The sequence below is a fragment of the Hyperolius riggenbachi genome, chromosome 7 (assembly GCF_040937935.1).
Source record: "Hyperolius riggenbachi isolate aHypRig1 chromosome 7, aHypRig1.pri, whole genome shotgun sequence".
NCBI classification, from domain to species: domain Eukaryota; kingdom Metazoa; phylum Chordata; class Amphibia; order Anura; family Hyperoliidae; genus Hyperolius; species Hyperolius riggenbachi.
Window position 1 is genome coordinate 296,320,325 of NC_090652.1, and position 21,108 is coordinate 296,341,432.

Sequence of the window (21,108 nt, forward strand, 5' to 3'; positions counted from 1 at the left end):
TCAATTCTTTATTTTTATCTGGTAACCAAGCAATAAGGATGCTAACCAGGCAATCCAAAAGTTAAAAATCACTCTTACTTTTGTTCTCCATTAAAGATCATTCCCCAGTTTCCTCGGCTCTTATTTGGTACATCTGCCGCACAAAGGAAAATGCCAAGCATGCTGGATTTCCTTTTTTTCTTTCCCCCCCAGACTTAACTAATACAGCCTGATTGGCTGAAGCCTCTTTCCCTCCCGTTTTCCCCTCCCACACCTCTGTTCCTCTCTGATTGGCCAATATTTCTTATGCTGAGACAATGCACTTTCTACTGCAGAGCTAGGTGGGTGTGTCCGAAGACTGGGAGGGGGCGGGCAAAGATACACAGACAGAGTAAGGGAGGAAATTATGTCAGAAATAGTTTCAAGATAGACACAGTCAAAATGGAAAATCCTACAAAGGATTTTCTCTTTTTTTACAATAGAAAAATCACTAAAATCAAAATGTGGACAGTTTCTGAGATAGTAATGCTGAGAGCTCCTCTTAAAATATTATGCTGTTGCCTATCCTTTAGAGGAGAGAGGAAGATCCGAGTTCAGATCCGTTTTAAATTTACCCCAAAAGGAGCTCGTGATTGGCAGCCCGGATGCTGAACTGCTCGACAAGCGCGCAGTTCAGCCACCCATCTGAAAAAGGCCTCACAGCTATGCACGGGTATATCGCTTCTTCTTGGCTGCTAAATCCCACCCCAGTGCAGTCTTATCAGTAGAGGTAATTTTATTCAGGTCAATGACAGAATTATAAGCAATGCTGAAAATAATCTGCAACGCTGTCACTCCATGGATTAACGCTCATGTTAATAGAGCCATAGTCCACAAGCTCTTACACTTGTAATATAAAACCGACACCTAAAAATACTCTGCCTCTTATGTAGCTAGAAAGAGGTCTATAGAATTTACTAATGTATTTCATATTTTCATTGCATGTGGCAAGATGTGCAGATTTGTATATTACATTTTATTAATTTTTTGTTGTTGTTGCATAAGTGGAATCCTTTTGAATAAGAAAAATTACAAATTAAAAACAAATGACTGATTTACTTAGTTTGATCCACATTTTCAGGTGTTCCTTTTGGATATCTATCAGCAATGTGTTTCAGATAATACAATCAATTTCTTAGCAATGTGATTGTTTTTGTTGAATCAAACATGTTAATTATAGATGATCAACGAGATTCAAATATTTCCAACTTGCATGCAAATTTCAAGTAGGATTATACCCCTAAAACTAAAATTTCAGTAACTACTCTAAAGTTACATAAAAACATTTGAAAGCATTCCCAGTATGTAAAATCATTTATTTTCACTGCAGAAAGCAGAAGAAGCTCACTTATCTCATGTTATCGGCAAAGGCAACAAATTCCCTGTGACTGTGTCTTCACTCTGCCCCTTCCCTCCCCTGAACAGATACATCTCCCTGGCAACAGCTAAGTCACTTCAGCAGAGGGAGTGGGCAGAGTTAAGACACAAGCACAGGGAGATTCTTGCCTTTACCAATGACCAGAAATAAGCAAGCCTTTACTGCTGTCTGCAGTGAAAATAAATGATTTTACACACAGGGAATATATTTGGGAATACTTTCAAATATTTTGTTTTAAGTAACTAAGAGCAGTCACTGGAAATTTAGTTTTGGGAGTATAATCCCAATTTAATACACAATGCACGCATCTTGAAACTGGGCCAATCACGGTCAATGTGCAGTTCTTTTGATCAACCAGGTTACAAGCTACATACAATTTGCATGGCACTTGGAATTATTAGCATCTTACTGACTGTAATGATCACATATTAAAGCGGTATAAAATCCTGATATAATATTCAATAAAAGGATATTTTCCTACTTTTTACATGCCGTACGGTTATCATATTTGCTTTTCTGCATAAGTATTAGAACGCATTTAGAAATTATACGTTCCCAAAGTACACTTTTTTTTTCTTGCTCTGAAAGCTGACTTTGCATTTTTTTTTATAAACTGCTTTATTCATGTTCTAACAAGCAGAAATGCTTTCTAAATTGTCTGACTTTGTTCAGGGGACCTGGCAGTGTAGGAGAAGTGTTTATTTACATTCCTCACTTGATACAATTAAACACAAGATAACATTATCTACAACTTCGGATGTGTCCAGATTTCTCTGCACTGAACTTTTAAGTTCTGTGTGTAACCCTTTGAATGCTGTTCTAGTTAAAAAAAAATGCTGATTTTATATAATATGCTGTAAATAATCTATTAGAGCAAAGAAGAAATGCTGTGCTTCATTCCGCTTTAAAGAGGAACTGTAGTGGCATATCGTTAAATGCAGTAAATCATTCAGGATGCCTACTTTTACGGTAATTTTCCTGGTTTCAGCATCAGAAAAACGTTCTATATCTATATATTGCTGTATAGTGGCATGTAGCCCCACCCTCCCAGTGATGTCACAGCCTAGGCTGTTCAGCTATATGGAATTCTTAGAAACAGGCATTCCGCAGAGCTGCACCTGCCACCACTAAAGATGTTGCCACCTGTGCTAAAATTTTAGAATGGAATTTTTTTTACAATAGACAAACATTGACTAAATAATTTATGAATTAATATTGCATAAAATAATCAATTATACTAATTTCGTTAGTTTCACTACAGTTCCTCTTTATAGTATGTGGCTGGTATTTGTGGCTCTATGGTGGGCCTTGGTGTGTGGCAATGAAGGGGTGTACTGCATGAGTTTATTCCCAGCTGACCATACCCATCCATGTAGCTGAAATGGACGTTCTCAAACTCAATTCTCCCGTCGCGGAACCTCAGGGGCGAAGCGTTAACCACGTCCTTCACCTGTAAACACAGAAAGAGCCAGACAGTGATCAGACGGAGGCTCAAACAAAACATCTGAGGCGGGAGGGATATGGAGGCTGTAAGCATGCAGATCACACATTTCTGACTGAAGTCCGACTGGATTTGCTGCATGCTTGTTTCAGGTTGTGACTCTGCTATTTCTGATGCATGAAAGATCAGCAGGACAGCCAGGCAACTGGTATGGTTTAAAAGGAAATTAATATGGCAACCTCCATATCTCTCTCACTTCAGGTGTCCTTTAAGGAAACATTCTGATATCCACATTGAACTTTCCTCGGGTGATATAAACTTACCTCCTGCTCTTCACCAAACAGCTCGAACATATTCTCCATGTCAATAAATGAGTTCTGGATCATCCTAGAAATGAAAAACACATTTAGAAATACATTTACCTCTGTAACTTCTTCCACCATAGCCTTTTATTCCTGCCATCAGGACTTCTCTTGTGCTGCTCCCCAACGAGGGAACCCGAGTAGTGGAGAAACAATAAAAGCCAAAACAAATTCTAAAAGCTGTCATGTAGATTTCTGTAAATTAAAAGTATTTTAGGGGAGGCTCGGGCGGCTCAGTTTTGCCGGGGGAAGACCCGGCAGCCAGTTTAGCTTTGCTGGGAGGAGGCCCGGGTGGCTCAGTTTTGCCCGGGTTGCCCTGGAGGCCCGGTCGGCTTACTTTTGCTTCTGCCGCGCTTTGAATTAACCCTTTGTGTATTGATCATCTCTGTAGAAAGCTCAGTAAAACAGATCCACAAGCACCGCACTCTTTTCTCCAGCTTTCACTGACCTGTAGTAGGTGCCGAACCAGTTAAGAGGCGTGTACAGCTGGATGATATAGGTACCAAACAGCACATAGTCTCCAACCTACGAGTTCAAGAAAGAAAAGTAGTCAGATGTGCATTGCCAGCCTATGAGAAAATCCAGCACAGGGATTCCACGGCTTCTCACAACCTACCTTAAACTTGTTCTCCGTGACAAAGTAAGCACACAGCAAAGATCCGGCCAGCAGGCCCAGCCCAATGATCAGGTTCTGAGTCTGGTTCAAAAAGGCCAGTGTGGCATTAACCTTCCACTCCGACACCTGGAAAATAACATATGGATACATGTCTAAACTGGAGTGTAGAAATCATCACAGACTTGCAACAGTGAGCATGCCTAAACCTGAGTGCAAGAGAAATCATCACAGACGGGCAACAGTGTACATGCCTAAAGCAGACTGGCAAGAAAATCATCACAGAAAGGTAACAGTGTGCATGCCTAATTCGCACGTGCAAGAGAAATCATCACAGACAGGCAATGTTGTGCATGCATAAACCGCACATGCAAGAGAAATCGTCACAGAAGGCAACAGTGAGCATGCCTAAACCGGAGTGCAAGAGAAATCATCACAGACCGGTAACAGTGTGTAACCCTAAACCAGACGAGCAAGAGAAATCATCACAGACCGGTAACAGTGTGTAAGCCTAAACCAGACGTGCAAGAGAAATCATCACAGACCGGTAACAGTGTGTAAGCCTAAACCAGACGTGCAAGAGAAATCATCACAGACCGGTAACAGCGAGTATGCCTAAACCGGAGTGCAAGAGAAATCATCCCGACCGGTAACAGCGAGTATGCCTAAACCAGAGTGCAAGAGAAATCATCCCGACCGGTAACAGTGAGCATGCCTAAACCGCACGTGCAAGAGAAATCATCACAGACCGGTAACAGTGTGTAAGCCTAAACCAGAGTGCAAGAGAAATCATCACAGACCGGTAACAGTGTGTAAGCCTAAACCAGACGTGCAAGAGAAATCATCACAGACCGGTAACAGTGTGTAAGCCTAAACCAGACGTGCAAGAGAAATCATCACAGACCGGTAACAGCGAGTATGCCTAAACCGCACGTGCAAGAGAAATCATCCCGACCGGTAACAGCGAGTATGCCTAAACCAGAGTGCAAGAGAAATCATCCCGACCGGTAACAGCGAGTATGCCTAAACCAGAGTGCAAGAGAAATCATCCCGACCGGTAACAGTGAGCATGCCTAAACCGCACGTGCAAGAGAAATAATCACAGACCGGTAACAGTGTGTAAGCCTAAACCAGACGTGCAAGAGAAATCATCCCAGACCGGTAACAGTGAGCATGCCTAAACCGCACATGCAAGAGAAATCATCCCAGACCGGTAACAGTGAGCATGTCTAAACCACACGTGCAAGAGAAATCATCCCAGACCGGTAACAGTGAGCATGCCTAAACCGCACGTGCAAGAGAAATAATCACAGACCGGTAACAGTGTGTAAGCCTAAACCAGACGTGCAAGAGAAATCATCCCAGACCGGTAACAGTGAGCATGCCTAAACCGCACATGCAAGAGAAATCATCCCAGACCGGTAACAGTGAGCATGTCTAAACCACACGTGCAAGAGAAATCATCCCAGACCGGTAACAGTGAGCATGCTTAAACCGCACGTGCAAGAGAAATCATAACAGACAGGCAACAAAGGGCAAACACAGAGAGAAATTCCCATAGGAAACCAAACACATAACAAGATGACTACAGCCCGGAGTCCTGCTGGTTTACCTGGTACTTCAGGATGGAATCATTGAATCTGTTGACCTCATAATCTTCAGCATTATAATACTTTACCTAAAAAAAATTATTAAAAAAAAAAAAAAAGTGTCAACGCTAAATGAATTTAGCATATCTACAGACAGACAGACTAAAGGTGGCCATATAATGGTCGATTTTTGCACCAACATCCAGACGATGTGATCATTTGATCAAATCTGCTTGAAATCAATGCGGCAGACAATTCCCAATCGATTAATTTTCAGCAAAAATCAACAGAGCCGATCACGCTGGATGAAAGTTTCTGCTCAATCGGCATTGTTTTAGGAGTGTGAAGCCAGCGTGGGAAAAAAATGGCAGCAGCAGTTTTCCTCTGAATCTTGCAAGACTAGTAGGAGCTAAAGTTGGCCAAGTAAAAAAAAAATAGTAATAAAGAGGGAAGGCTCTGGATCCTATAGGGCAGCTCAGGGGGTTCCACTTGAAAATAAATCTCTCCTCCTGCTGTCTCTGCTTTATAGGGAACCTAAACTGAGAAGGATATGTGTTTTTCCTTTTAAAATAATACCAGTTGCCTGGCTGCCCTGCTGATACTGTGTCTCTAATACTTTAAGCCACAGCCCCTGAACAAGCATGCAGATCAGGTGCTCTGACTGAAGTCAGGCTAGATTAGCTGCATGCTTGTTTCAGGTGTGAAATTCCAGATACTACTGCCGCAAAGAGATCAGCAAGACCGGCAAGCAACTGGTATTGTTGAAAAGGAAACATCCATATCCTTCTCAGTTTAAGTTTCCTTTATGCAAGTACCTGGCTGCCCAGTGCAGGTCTCCCCTATACACCTTTACCTGAGGACGGCCTCTCCCACATTGGCCTCTCTTTGTCCCGCCCATCACCTAGCTATGCCTGCTCTGGGGGCTTCCTTATCGGTCTTCTCTTTGTCTCCTCGTTCCCCTGCTGTCCTCCATTCAAATCTCACATCTTCATGGCTCGTGCTACCAAAGATGGGCAGATCCATACTGAGCATGTGCAGTATGGAGCTGTTTCTCTTCGGAAGTACTTGGGGGACAACAGTACTTCCAAATTCACCAAAGTACTTTCAAAGCCTTCATGAAGAGTCCTGAGGAGATATCTCACCTACAGGTCAAATAGCTTCAATGGGCAGACAGTGCTGGGACGAGGGCATTCAGTGCCATCCCTCTATATATGTGAGTATCTACTTTTTTTTCTGAATCTCACTTTAGGGTAATAGTAAAGTTTTGACATATAAAGTCATTAGACTGTGAGGACTGAAAGACAGGTTCCCATGTTCCTGCACACCACACCCTCTATAGATCTTTCCACGTAAAACAAAGCTACAGTAAACAGCACGAGCATATAATAGCCACTATAAAACACCAGCAGTGAGCAGAGTCTGCCGCACGCAAGGAAGGGGTGTTACCGTTTCAAAGTTCAGCAGAGAGTCCACGGCTCGGGATTTGGCCTCGTTGTCTCTGGTGTTCATATCCCGGCGGTACTTTGTTCTCCATTCTGTGATGATGATGGTGAGAGCTGTGAATCAATAACAAGACAGTTAGAAGAGGTTTCCGAAACCACGGAGGACACAGGAGCACACAAAAAGGAGAAAACATGAACATTTAAGACAGTTGAAACCCTGGTACTTTAACATTAAACACTAACCTGCACTTATGTTTCAGTCTGTGCAAGATACAACTAAACTGCTTTGGCTTTAATTTGTTGGTGAACTGACCCTGTAAAGTGTAACAAAAAACTCAGGGACTTAGCAAAAAAATTAGGATATAATGATTTGTATGTGAAGTACAGCTAAGAAATAAAACATTAGGAGCCGAGACAAAAGTCTAATATTGTTTCCAGTACAGGAAGAGTTAAACTCCAGTTGTTATCTATGCAAAAGAGCCATTGAGCTCCACCACTTTCAAAGTAGCAGAGAGCTCTGTCTTCTGAACCTTGTTATCTCAACTATCAGTCACTGAATTTTCTTTTTCTCTGCAGAGGACAGGTCAACAGTTCACTGGGCTGCTACATAAAAACATTTAGAATGCGGAGTAGTGTGTAAACTGCAAATATTAGAGAAGGATGCAAGGTTATAAAAAAAACACTATATAACTGACAATAAAAATATGAGAATATTTTCTTTACTACTAATGTTCTAGTAATTATCCGTACTACACAACCAATTCATTATAGCATCATTTTTTTCCGCTTCAGTGTCTCTTTAAAACGTACACGAGCCAAAGCTCAGGTTCAGAGATATTTACCGGAAGAGAGGGAAGCCTCAGGATTCTATTGAGGCTTCCCTCCGTACTCCTACGTCCCCCCCTTACTTACAGCGTCCTCCCTCCACATCAGAGCAGCGCTCCTCTCCTGATGAGTGTGACCGTACAGTAGGCATGCGAGCGCGGCCGCGCATGTGCAGTATAACGGAGCCTCTCATACACGAGCAGCTCCAGCTTACTGTGCATGCGTGCTCGCGTGGTAACGCTGATGGGAAGAGGATAAGACTGCCGACTATCTGTTGTCACCAATCTTCCTGGGGGCCATGCTCAGAGCACTGAGAGAAGCCTCAATAGGATGCTGAGGCTTCCCTCTCTTTAGGCAAGTATCTCATTTTGTACCCGAGTTCTGGCTCCAGTACACTTTAAATGCATGCGCGGTGCAGAAGAGCCTGACTGGCGACTCTGGAGGAGGATTGCCGGGCCGATAGCAGGCCAGCGGAGCCACTCAGGAGGACTGCAAGGGAGGCAACTATAGTCATGGGGATGGAGGAAGCCCCAGGTAAGTATCAATTCTTTTACCCCCTTGTCTCAGGTTCTCTTTAAGATCCCCAAAAAACTAAATCATATTTTATTGTATAGGCACAATCATCATCGTCCTTTCCCTGTGCTCGGGGTTTTACCCTGCAACTACATATGAATCCTTAATACACAGGGATAGCGCTCAACACAGTCCTCAGCACAATCACTTCTCCAGTAATGCAAATACTACAAAGTCCAGTAAATCAGCAGTCCAAAGAACCTATAATCAGATTGCGCTCACCAGATTAGTAGGCTAACCGATTACAGATTAGCAGAATGCACATTCGGCCCAGCCAGTAACACTCCTACTTTTGCTCCTGATCGATCTTCATATGCTCCGAGTCCCCATTGGACAGAAACAAACACAATATATGGTGTAGTATTGTTTAGGGAATAAACAATCACCATCAGTGTTCCCACATGCACCTCACTCTGGGACAGATTTATCAAGAGTGTCTGAGACAAAATATTAGTAGGTTTTTAGAAATCTGTGCAGAACTGTCTCAGACATCTCAAGAAATCATTAGATAGTGCAGATTCCTTCTAAAACTGTTGTAAAATAGGAAGAGCTAGGAAGGTCTCTCAGACAGTGCAGTGTGTGAGGGGAATTTCTGTAGCTGAGGTAACTAACACACCTGCTGTATTGACAGCAGCAGGCTCTGAGGGGGAATTCAGCAGGGGGGAGGAGCACCACACAAATCATGTCTAGCATGCACTCTGCAATCATTTCTAGCCTGCAGTTCTACATCTGTAGAACTGCTATCAAGCACTTAATCTGCGCCAGTTTAGGGATGGATTTGCACTTTTCTTGACTGTAGTGCAGCTCTAGAAATTCATGGTAAATTATCACTATTACCTAGGATTTAAGAAGGTTTATATTATCATGCAGAACTGTTCTCCCTGCTGGTTAGAACAGATGAAGAAGAAAAAAAACTGTTGGTAATGCGTTGATAAATCTCCCCCACTGTAGGTTACCAGCACCATTGAAGAAACATAGGCCGCTCACCAGATTGTCTGGCTGACCCAGCACAGACCAGCAACCCGTACGCATGCACAGACCCAGCATGTCATTCCACCTTTAAACTCATTAAAACGCTCACATAGGGTAATACTGTTTTATCTTATCAAATTTAAAAAAGTATTTCACTTACAACCTTCATAAAATAATGCACATATTATAAAATCCATGTACGGCTAGCGTCTCCCGTCCTGATATGCGCATTATTTTATGGAGATTGTAAGTGCACTACTTTTTTAAATTTGATAAGATAAAACAGTATTACCCTATGAGAGCGTTCTTAGGAGTTTGAAGGTGGAATGACATGCTGGCAAGATCTGGAAGATAGTTAAAGGGAACCAGAGAGGATGAAGTATACATACCTGGGGCTTCCTCCAGCCCCATACGCACGGATCGCTCCCACGCCCCCGTCCTCCGCTGCCTGGATCCGCCGATACCGGGTCCCATCATTACCGCCAGTCGGCCGGCGGACACGGCCAATTCTCCGCATCACAGAGTGCTCTCTCCATACAGTTACGCATGTGGCTGCCTACTGCACAGCCGCATGTGTACGGGTATGGAGGGAGCCCCTGTGATGCGGACAATTGGCCGCATCCGCCGGAAGTGACGGGCCTGGTACCGGCGGATCCAGGAAGCGGAGGATGGCGGCGTGGGAGCGATCCAGGCTTATGGGGATGGAAGAAGCCCCAGGTATGTATAAAATATTTTTCTATTTTAGCTGGCCATTCGTCTCTGGTTCCCTTTGAAGGAATAAGCGCTTACCAACAGTTTTTTTTCTTCTTCATCTGTTCTAACCAGCAGGGAGAACAGTTCTGCATGATAATATAAACCTTCTTAAATCCTAGGTAATAGTGATAATTTACCATGAATTTCTAGAGCTGCACTACAGTCAAGAAAAGTGCAAATCCATCCCTAAACTGGCGCAGATTAAGTGCTTGATAGCAGTTCTACAGATGTAGAACTGCAGGCTAGAAATGATTGCAGAGTGCATGCTAGACATGATTTGTGTGGTGCTCCTCCCCCCTGCTGAATTCCCCCTCAGAGCCTGCTGCTGTCAATACAGCAGGTGTGTTGGTTACCTCAGCAACAGCAATTCCCTCACACACTGCACTGTCTGAGAGACCTTCCTAGCTCTTCCTATTTTACAACAGTTTTAGAAGGAATCTGCACTATCTAATGATTTCTTGAGATGTCTGAGACAGTTCTGCACAGATTTCTAAAAACCTACTAATATTTTGTCTCAGACACTCTTGATAAATCTGTCCCAGAGTGAGGTGCATGTGGGAACACTGATGGTGATTGTTTATTCCCTAAACAATACTACACCATATATTGTGTTTGTTTCTGTCCAATGGGGACTCGGAGCATATGAAGATCGATCAGGAGCAAAAGTAGGAGTGTTACTGGCTGGGCCGAATGTGCAGTCTGCTAATCTGTAATCGGTTAGCCTACAAATCTGGTGAGCGCAATCTGATTATATGTTCTTTGGACTGCTGATTTACTGGACTTTGTAGTATTTGCATTACTGAAGGAGAAGTGAATGTGCTGAGGACTGTTGAGCGCTATCCCTGTGTATTAAGGATTATGTTGTTAAGAGGGTTATACACCTTTGTGGCACAGCGACCCGCAAGAGGAACTTTGCAATTTATTATTATCTAGAGGACGGTGATCATGGAGCACAGCAACACTCATTCGCATTGCTTAACTACATATGAATAACTTCTGGCTGAAATGTAAAGCAGCACGCTACAGCCTATCATATTACCATCCTCTATAATAATAGGCAACTGTCCCTGCGTACATGCTACTGCGCATGTGCGCAACACGGACCCAGCCTTACACAGGCAGGAGGACAGGGACAGAGAGCCAGGCGGGCGTGTGAGCGGGCGGCCGGGTGTGCGGCGGGCGCGGAGACAGACCTAGCCCGTTTTTAAACAGGTTAAGGTCACTAGTGTTTTATATCATTATAGCACAGCTTAGTAAGCGGTAACCTACGGTGGCTACACCTCTCTCTGTATCACTAAATACTTACTCAGATATAACGTCATACAGATAAAAATGATGAGGCCAAACCAGGCGTTGAAGGAAGATGTGAAATAGATAATTCCGATGATAATATCCGCGATGGTTGGAACTATACTGAATACGATGTAACTGGAAGAGAAAAATAAGGTGATCAGTCTTGGTTTTGGGTCTCGAATCAGGTTTTGGACTAGTCTATCTCCTAATGGGGGTTTCTCAGGGCCTTCTTAATTCACAAATTCACTTACTGTATGGGAGTTGTTCAATCCAACTACCAAAACAGTGTACAAAAGATGAGGAAGGCTGGCTGGTGCTTTTGTAAAGACTAAAGGAAATGCTGAGATTCCCCATGAGTAGATGGAAGAGTCAAATACCTGTCAGATGTTTATTGCCTACTGTACGTGACAGCGACATGCAAAAAAAAAAAAAATTTATAGGGCATTTTACTCTAGGAGAAATGTACCACTCACATGGATGTGTTCCCACGTATTTAAAATTTCACAATTTTTCATGAAAGTGGCCCTATAAAGCGGATCCAAAACTCTTTCAGAGCACACAATGAAAAGCGTTATTCCACAAACAGTTGCTAAAGAAATTCACTGTTGTGTTCTGTTTGTTTAACCAGATCCAAGTGTCTAATTAGCTCTTATGAGTGACTGAATAGACTGCAGGAGCTCAGCCTAGGTAGCTTTTCCCAATAGTAAACACTGAGGCTTAATCCTTCCAGTGCTCCCTGCAAAAAATATTTTAGAGCAGAAAGGAAGTTATGAGTTTAGTTCCACTTTAACCAATCTGGGACCACCTAACGCCGATCTAACGCCGATCGGTGGCCGCAGAGTGGTTTCCTAATTCCTCAGTCACGCCAATTGGCGTCATCTTGCAAGAGGCGAGATTTGCAGGGAACGAGCGCTCGTTCCCTGCGATGCACGCAGGGGGCCACCGCATTCAGCCTGCGATCGGATCTGGCAGGTTGTTATTTACATTCAACATAGAAAAACATTTGTGCAGAGCTGCGATCTAGCACAGCCGTGTACAAAGTACTGCTTTGTCACTTAACCTGTCCCACAGAGGGGCTCACAATCTAATCCTTATCATACGCATATGCCTATGGATGTAATATATAGTGTATGGATTGTAGTGTAGGGCCTATTTAGGGAAGGGGGGATGCAAAAAATGAAAAAATAAAATAAAAAAAATAACTGACAATCGCAGCTGCAATCAGAGACCACCAAAAAAAGCTCTATTAGTGAGAAGAAAAGGAGGTAAAATTCATTTGGGTGCTAAGTTGTATAACTGAGCAATAAACCATTAAAAGCCACATAGTGCTGAATTGTAGAAAAATCACCTGGTCATCGGGGGGGAATAAACCTCTGGGGTACAAGACGTTAAAGTGGGAGATTGTCAGCCACAAAATCAAATTCCATTTACCCACTGTTCGGTGTTTATTATGTAGTCTACATCCTGACCCTGCATTGCAAGCATTCCAATCTAATCATAAATGTTTCTGCTGTTATTAATCTTTTCTCAGTCAGCCTGGCTCTATTCTGGTACATTGCTGAGGAGAGGGAAACTTGTTATCTCCTCTCCCACATTCCTGCTGCTCACTGATTGGCTGAGGGCAGTTTAGTGTGATATGAGGCTGAGAAGGGAAATAAACTTCACCCCTCTGCAGAAGCTGCTTAAAAATATGATCTATATTGTGTGGACATGTGTTTACAAAGCACGCTACATATGACAGTGAAGTTTTTAGGAGAAAAAAGAGTAAAGTAGGAAATGACAACAGGACTGGTTTCAGCCAGAGGCAGTAAAGATGAAAAATGCCTGGAATAGTTTTCTTGTTATTTACTATATAAAATTAACTGAAATCAAAACCTGTACAGTACAATACATATGTTATGTAAGTATAACAAGTATTTATCCACTTATATGTGTGATTTTTTTATCCCTGGGATAGTATGGCTGTCTCTGCTTCTTTAGTAAAGATTTGTTTGATTTCTGGATGTACCTCAGCAGACTGTTGATGCTGCTGGTTCCTCTGTCCACACTACGCAACACCTCCCCTGTCTTGCGCCCAAGATGCCAGCGCAGGGACAGAGCATGGAGGTGGGCGAAGAGGCGGATCTGCACCTGGCGGTTGGTGTACTGCTGTACCCGGATCCATAGGAAGGTTCGTAAATTACTTACAAACCCGGTGGCACCTGAAGGATGGGAGAAAGGTCATGAAATATAACAAACCAGATTATAGAATAATCCTTAATCTACTAAGCACAGCATGACGGCCACAATAAATGCCTGCAGCAAAGTACTGTGAGCCCCGCCTCTAGGTTACCTGCTCCTCCTCCTTGTAGCAGCTTCAGCAGGACGTATATGCAGACCGTTAATGCCAAAGCATGCCACACAGCCCCTTCTGTCAGCTGATCCACTGTGATGGAGACAACATAGACAATCAGATGACAATTCCGGCTACAAACATTCAGCTTAAAGAGACTCCGTAACAAAAATTGCATCCTGTTTTTTATCATCCTACAAGTTCAAAAAGCTATTCTAATGTGTTCTGGCTTACTGCAGCACTTTATACTATCACTGTCTCTGTAATAAATCAATGTATCTTTCCCCTGTCAGACTTGTCGGCCTGTGTCTGGAAGGCTGCCAAGTTCTTCAGTGTTGTGGTTCTGCTATGAACTCCCCCTTCCAGGCCCCTCTATGCACACTGCCTGTGTGTTATTTAGGATTAGAGCAGCTTCTCTCTTCTCTCTTATCTTTTACAAGCTGGATAAATCGTCCTCTGAGCTGGCTGGGCTTTCACATAGTGAGGAATTACAGACAAGGGCAAAGCTGTTTGCAGGAAGAAACTAACAGCCTGAAACTTCAGTGCATGAGAGATGCAGGGGGAAAGAAACACACAAATGATCTCTTGAGATACAAAAGGAAGGCTGTATACAGCCTGCCTGTGTATGGATGTATTTTCTATGTGTGGACATACTGTACATCAATCTACTTCCTGTTTTGGTGGCCATTTTGTTTGTTTATAAACAAACTTTTTAAAACTGTTTTTAACCACTTTTAATGCGGCGAGGAGCAACGAAATTGTGACAGAGGGTAATAGGAGATGTCCCCTAACGCACTGGTATGTTTACTTTTGTGTGATTTTAACAATACAGATTCTCTTTAAAGACATCAGCAGAGATTAAAGTGAAATTCCACCATCATTACACAGTTGCTACAAAAGTACATCAGTCTACAGCACACAAGTCAAACTCCGGCCCGTGGGCCATATCTGGCCCTCAGAGCCATTAAATGTGGCCCCCAATTGGTTTCCTCACATCCTCTCCCTGAAATTGCATTAGGTTTGGGCCACTCTAGACCACCAGCTATATTGGAAGTGAAGCCCTAGATCACCAGGGAAGCCATATGGGGAGATAGGGGAAAGCACTAAACACTATGGAACTGTACAGAGGAGGGTGAGGGTCACTAGAACCTCCCCCCCTCCTCACAGCATGTCATGAATATGGTCCTGACAGTCTCCTGTCTGTGAACCTCACTGCATTGTGGGAAATAACGGCTTTTTCCAACTGCCAAGCAAGCAACATTCCATACAGATCACCTGGCCGGACTACAGATGTGATGTCACCACCAGTGATACATTTCAGGGAGAGGAAAAGATTATACAATGGGCAAACACTGACTTAATAATCTATAAATGAATAACGTAAATAAGCAATTTTATTTATTGTTATTTTCACTACAGTTCCTGTTTAACTCCAGCGGTAACTGTAAAAGTAACTGTAAGTTTTCCATTTACCTCCCTTTCTTTCAGTGACAACTTTGTTTGGAACAGGTCCAGAGTGAGCTGTTAGTCCCGCCTCCCCTGCCTACTCAGCAATGTTCACATCTGCCAGTAAGTCCCCAGGAGCTTTTTGTCGCTGTGGCTGCTATCTGTGTGCTGGCTCAGGGGCAGGGAGGAAATGGCATGCTATGTCCCCCCCCCCCCCCCTGTATGTATAGTGACAGCTTTACCTAGACTAGCTGCAGTGTGTGTGGTGATCCCTATGTGAAAATTGGGCTTATTTCTCTGCTTGTGACATGTCCACCTGCGCTCTCATCTTCCCCATGCAGGTCAACCTCTCAGCCACAACCCAGGACAGAGTGTGGCTCTCCAGAGGACTGGTTTGAAGCCTCATACACACGTCCAACAAGCGCATGACCGACCACGCAACCTGTATGTCTACACGACTTAGCGACCAACTCATTTACACACTGCACAGGCTCTGTTCCCAATACAGTGGAAAAAGAACATTTTTGTGTCCATTTAACTGCAATGAAAAACTGACAGGGAACAGATCCTATTTTATAAACAGGATCCATTCACACTTGTGAGTCTGCACATCTGTTGGATGTGCTGCATCAAGCAGAATGCGCTTGTGTGCGGTTGGCAGTTATTCCCGGAGAGCGAATGCGTGTCCCGTATCCCCTATGGTGGAAACGCATCTGTCCTGGGCTCCAACCAGGCCACAAATGGACCATCGGAGAGGGCACTACACTGTTCGCTCCCACCGACTGTTGGAGGTCCGGCTCAAGTGGCAACCTACTCTAACTGTAAATACTAGAAGGCATGCTTTTATTTTAAAAAACAGGGCAAACATGTATGATGCAAGTATACCACATTATTGAACAGAAGCCTCATTTGAAAGAATAAGTGTACTTAAAGTGTACCTGAGATGGAGAAAAATAAAAAAAATTATACATACCTGGGGCTTCCTTCAGCCTAATCGATCCCTCGCCATCCTCCCCCGCCTCCAGGATTTCTCGCTAGGCAGCCCGGTAAGTCCGCCAGGCAGCACAGGCGCAGTACGCCCCGACTTGCGGCGTAAACTGGGCATTTAGCAGAGGATCCAGCTGTCGGAGGAAACCGGCGAGGGAACGATTAAGCATTAAAGTGCAGTTATTGAACTGAATGATAAAACTAGACTGGACCTCCAACTCTGGATATTCAGGTGCAGAGATTTGGCCACTGCTGCCTATTGCCCCTCTAATCCACACTGGCAGTGATGTCATCCCCCCCCCCCCTCCCAAAGGAGACTGGAGGCGTTGCTTCTGCTAGTCTGGGAGGGGCTTCTGACATCCCTGCCACAGACTGTCTATTGCCCACATTATAGGCTTTGCTTCCTGTTTACCTCCTAGCTTCTTTGAGAAGACAGGAAATGACATCAATACTGACTGCAGCTTCTATCGTGGACAGGATGGACATAGGCTGCATAGACTACATTTCTCTAATACACACCATGACATTTCCCGTGAGATAGATGCGTTGAATTGATTATTTCCGACAGGTCCGATTTAATTCCCAATAGTTTTTCTGATCGATTTTCCAATCACTTCTATACAAAATACGATCAGAAAAATTATTGGAAATCAGATCGGACCTGTTGGAAATAATCGATTTGACCTATCTGATGGGAAATTGACAGGTTCTCTCTGAACGAGACATTTCTGCTGCAAGCAAGACAAATAGACAGGTCCCCTTTGAACAAGCATGTCACCTATTGTCTTGTAATAGATGGGGACAAAGACATTGATGGCTCTTTCCACGCCCATCAGACCCATGCAGAGGAGGACCAGAAGCTGCAGCAGCACATTCCCTCGCGGCCACAGATACGGGACCAGCAGACGCACTTTCTTCCAGAATCCCTGCCAGGTGGACTGGTTCTGATTTCGCAGTAGAGGCTGAGAGGACAGGAAAAAAGAGTGAGACAAAGTGGTTATTTAGTGAAAACAGCATCCCTACTCCAGCAGAAACAGTACATTTAAATTGCCCAATAATAATCTTCAGCAGGAAAAAAAAAGTCAGGCTTCTTGAGGCTGCTGAGGACAAGACTCAGCTACGTGGTGGCAAATGACCTAAAGATATTTACATTAGCGGGAAGGTAGGAAATAACTGAATAAGCAGCTCTGGACCAGTGAGTTGGCTGTGCTAACAGGCGCTGTGACAGTCTGTATTGTTTAGACTATATTTCAGGACAGCATTAGATCTTTCAAATCAGCACCTTCTTAAATATCCTATATAATAAAACCTAACCAGTCCCTGCGTCATCCTGTCCCTGTGTCTGTGGTTTTTTTGCTACTGCACATGTGCGCAGCACGGACAGCCGTTGGGACAGGAGGACGGGCCAAGGAACCGGCGGGCGGGCGGGTGGGTGGGTGAGCGCGCAGGGGCGGACGGGCGCGCGTGCATGCGCACTAATATGCGGCAGTGTTACAAGAGACCTAGAGCTCGTTTTTATTGTATGTATGTATGTGTATTTTAGTATGATATGTTATCACCAACTCTTGGTTACATATAATAGGATATACCATTCTCTAGTACAGAGTTCCCCAACCCTGTCCTCAAGGCCCACCAACAGTTCATGTTTTGCAGAAAACCACAAACATGCACAGGTGAGGTCATTAGTCTCAGCAGAGCTGATTAACTACCTCTGTGGATTTCCACAAAACATGCACTGTTGGTGGGCCTTGAGGACAGGGTTGGGGAACACCTCTCTAGTATTTAGGCTTTGCTGTGCCAACATTAGGCTAGGCCAATTTTTAAGCTAATCTAACATGATTTCTTAAAGGGAGTCGTTACAACCCTCCACTCCCCCCCCCCCCAAAAAAAAATCACCAAATTAGTTGGTGACCCAACAATATAGGTAAACCCATTTTTTTCTAATATAGATCCCTTTATGTTCCACCATTTTTTTTCTTTTTACCTGGTCTGGGTGCTTTTACCTAATTGCAGGAACTATGCAGTGCCAGAGGGATTTTTTTTTGGGGGGGGGGCTACAGTAACAAACTTATCTCAGCATGCAAATAACCGAAAGCTTCCTATTTTGAATAAGACAAGGACACTATGAAAGAGTTTACACAGCGATGTGAGCCTGTTGTCTTGGCGATGTGTGCTGTGGTAGTGACAGTAAACTGTAGCCATAGGGAGGGAGAATTAACACTGAGCTGAGATGAAGAAAAGGGCAGAAGTGATGTCACTTTTAGCACTGCCGAGAAACAGTAAGTGAAAACCAGCAGATATATACTATTTTTTTTTTTCATAGCACATTTCGCCTAACTGACAGTAAACACTAAAAACATCAGGAGAGGTAAGCTAAATAAGTAATTTCTTATTAGATTTTTTATTTTTCAGTTAATATAGAGTTTCATTCCACTTTGGCTGGATAGTGTACTGGTTAAGGGCTCTGCCTCTGACACAGGAAACCAGAGTTCGAATCTCGGCTCTGCCTCTTCAGTAAACCAGCACCTATTTAGTAGGAGACCTTGGGTAAGACTCCCTAACACTGCTACTGCCTATAGAGCGTGTCCTAGTGGCTGCAGCTCTGGCGCTTTGAGTCCGCCAGGAAAAAAACGTGATATAAATGTTCTGTGTGTTGTCTGTGTCTTAAAAGCAGCAGCTCTTTGCCCATTAGGTGACTGCTCATTCTTCATATACAGAGACAGAAGGACTCTGCTGTCTTTCCTGAAGAAGTGGACTTTGATCTGTGAAACACATTAAGTGTTATATATCCATGTATACTAAGTTTGCCATTGTTTGAGGTTTCCTGCGACCTTCAAAGATGAGAATCCTTATTGAGGAATATGCAGGGAATTTGGGAGGTGACCTCTTTAGGTTAGATGGGGCGGGGAAGAAAATAATTCCTGTAATTGGCGTTAATATAATCATGTGATAATGGTGTTAAAGGACCTACGAGGTGAAATCTTAAAAAAAGTGAAATACCTTTATGCTCATTTAAGGCACGGAGGATGCCGTCCGCGCCATTACGCCGGGTCCCCTGCGCTCAATAGCCCCCCGGCCGGGTCCCGGCCGCTCGGCCCGGGTCGGGCTCTCTTGGCTGCACAAAGATGGCTGCATGAGCCAGCCGCAGTCCGCTTAGCCGCGAGTGCGGCTGCGCAGCTCTAGGACCAACCCCCCGATCCACGCTACAAGTTGTGTGGATCGGGGGGTTGGCCCTAGAGCTACGCAGCCGCACTCGCGGCTAAGCGGACTGCGCAGCCGCGGCCGGCTCATGCAGCCATCTTTGTGCAGCCAAGAGAGCCCGACCCGGGCCAAGCGGCCGGGACCCGGGCCAAGCGGCCAGGACCCGGCCGGGGGGGCTATTGAGCGCAGGGGACCCGGCGGAATGGCACGGAGGGCGCGGACGGCGTCCTCCGTGCCTTAAATGAGCATACAGGTATTTGACTTTTTTTAAGATTTCACCTCGTAAGTCCTTTAAGGAAACAATAGAAAAAAGTTTTGTTGCTATGAAATAAAGAAGTCCCATGGCCTGATCATAAAGCAGGAATCAGAACAAGTGTAGTCACGCAAACTAATAAAGAATTTATACACTAACCTAGTATAGATAGGAATGCCTGAGATTTCTCTGATTTCATTTTTTTTTTTTAAACTTTACAAGTCTGGTTACATGGCTTGATGAGTTGAATACAGATTATATTTTATACATTTTGGTAGTGCTGACAGTTTGTAAGGAATCTCTTTTTTGCTGTTGTTCTATGGGGCGGGGGCATCCAGAAGCGCAGAAGACAAAAACCCATAATGCACTGTATACAGGCAGCCAGCAATGTGAACCAAGCTTTAGCCACTTGTGTTTCAAAAGCCTGCAAGAAATCCTTGTCTGTAGGTTAAATCATTACAGGATACACAAGGTAACATGTGACATGATGAGATAGACATGTGTATGTACAGTGCCTAGCACACAAATAACTACCGGTATGCCGTGTTCCTTATTTATTTCTCTGCCTGAAAGAGTTAACTATCAGGTATGCAAGTGACAGTTTCTGGCCTGGTTGGCCCTCACTGATAAAGTTTTACATAAAACACTTTCTTGGCAGAAAATGGCTTCTGAGAGCAGGAAAGAGATAAAAGGGGTTAATAATAGCTCATAGTTCTTAGCTCTGGCTTACTTCAATGCATGTGTCGCTGAGCAGCAACGAAACAAAAAAAATTAAAAAAGTAAATTTAAACATAAAATAAAACCGTTGGATATCTAAAAATAAGGTCATTTTTTAGGAGTAGGAGGATAGATACAATTGTTTATCTCATCAGTTTATTTTCACCTCATATTTCCTTTAACTTCCCTGGCGGTTATCCTGAGTCAGGCTCAGGGTAGAAAAAAGCAGCCAGGAGCGGTAACCCCGAGCCTGACTTGTGGTGGCTGCCACGAGCTCTATATAGAGTGCAGCGCGCAGCAGGCGTTTTAACTCAACTTCCCCGGGATCCAGACGCCGGCACCCATTCTTCTTCTTGTCCTCAGAGGCTCTGCATCTCCCTGGTAAGTACACAGTCTTGCCATCATGAGGACAGACAGCAATCTCACTACAGGGTTACAGCGCCACCCAGAGGACGGAGGGAGAATTGCAGTGATGAGGCTGCTGCAAATCTCTCTGTAGTGTGTTTTTTCCCCCCAAATTTAGCATCTAAAAGCATGCTAAAAAACTGCACCGCTTTTAGACTAAAATCTGGAAATAATCAAACTGCCAGGGAGGTTAAAGGACTACTGTAGGGGGGTAGAGGGAAACAGAGTTGAACTTACCTGGGGCTTCTAAAGGTCCCCCGCATACGTTTTGTGGAGTACATTTGAAATCGGCGCCGGTAGACTTGGGCTCAGGATACAGCGGTATATAGCTGATTCTGCACAAGTCCGGCCGATTTAATTACTATTCCCCCTCCAGGCCGCCATGGATAGCGGGGGAATGAAATAATTCGGCTTCCAGCGATTGCTGGAGGCCCAATTATTATGTTTTTAAGCAACCTCGGCTCCATCCTCTGAAGGAGCCGACGTTACTCACTGAGCGCTTCAATAG

General features: G+C 44.1%; 1 protein-coding gene across 1 annotated transcript in view; it reads right to left on the minus strand.

Annotated features, from left to right (window-relative positions):
- ABCB6 (ATP binding cassette subfamily B member 6 (LAN blood group)) overlaps window positions 1–21,108 on the minus strand; it is a 72,186-nt gene that overhangs the window by 25,117 nt on the left and 25,961 nt on the right. Inside the window, exons 4-13 of the mRNA XM_068246008.1 lie at window positions 16,803–16,986; window positions 13,592–13,684; window positions 13,268–13,460; window positions 11,273–11,394; window positions 6,848–6,957; window positions 5,425–5,490; window positions 3,816–3,941; window positions 3,648–3,724; window positions 3,161–3,224; window positions 2,761–2,846 (exon numbers count right to left, since the gene is read on the minus strand). Coding sequence (XP_068102109.1) covers window positions 2,761–2,846; window positions 3,161–3,224; window positions 3,648–3,724; window positions 3,816–3,941; window positions 5,425–5,490; window positions 6,848–6,957; window positions 11,273–11,394; window positions 13,268–13,460; window positions 13,592–13,684; window positions 16,803–16,986 — 1,121 coding nt within the window. The remainder of the gene's footprint in view (window positions 1–2,760; window positions 2,847–3,160; window positions 3,225–3,647; window positions 3,725–3,815; window positions 3,942–5,424; window positions 5,491–6,847; window positions 6,958–11,272; window positions 11,395–13,267; window positions 13,461–13,591; window positions 13,685–16,802; window positions 16,987–21,108) is intronic.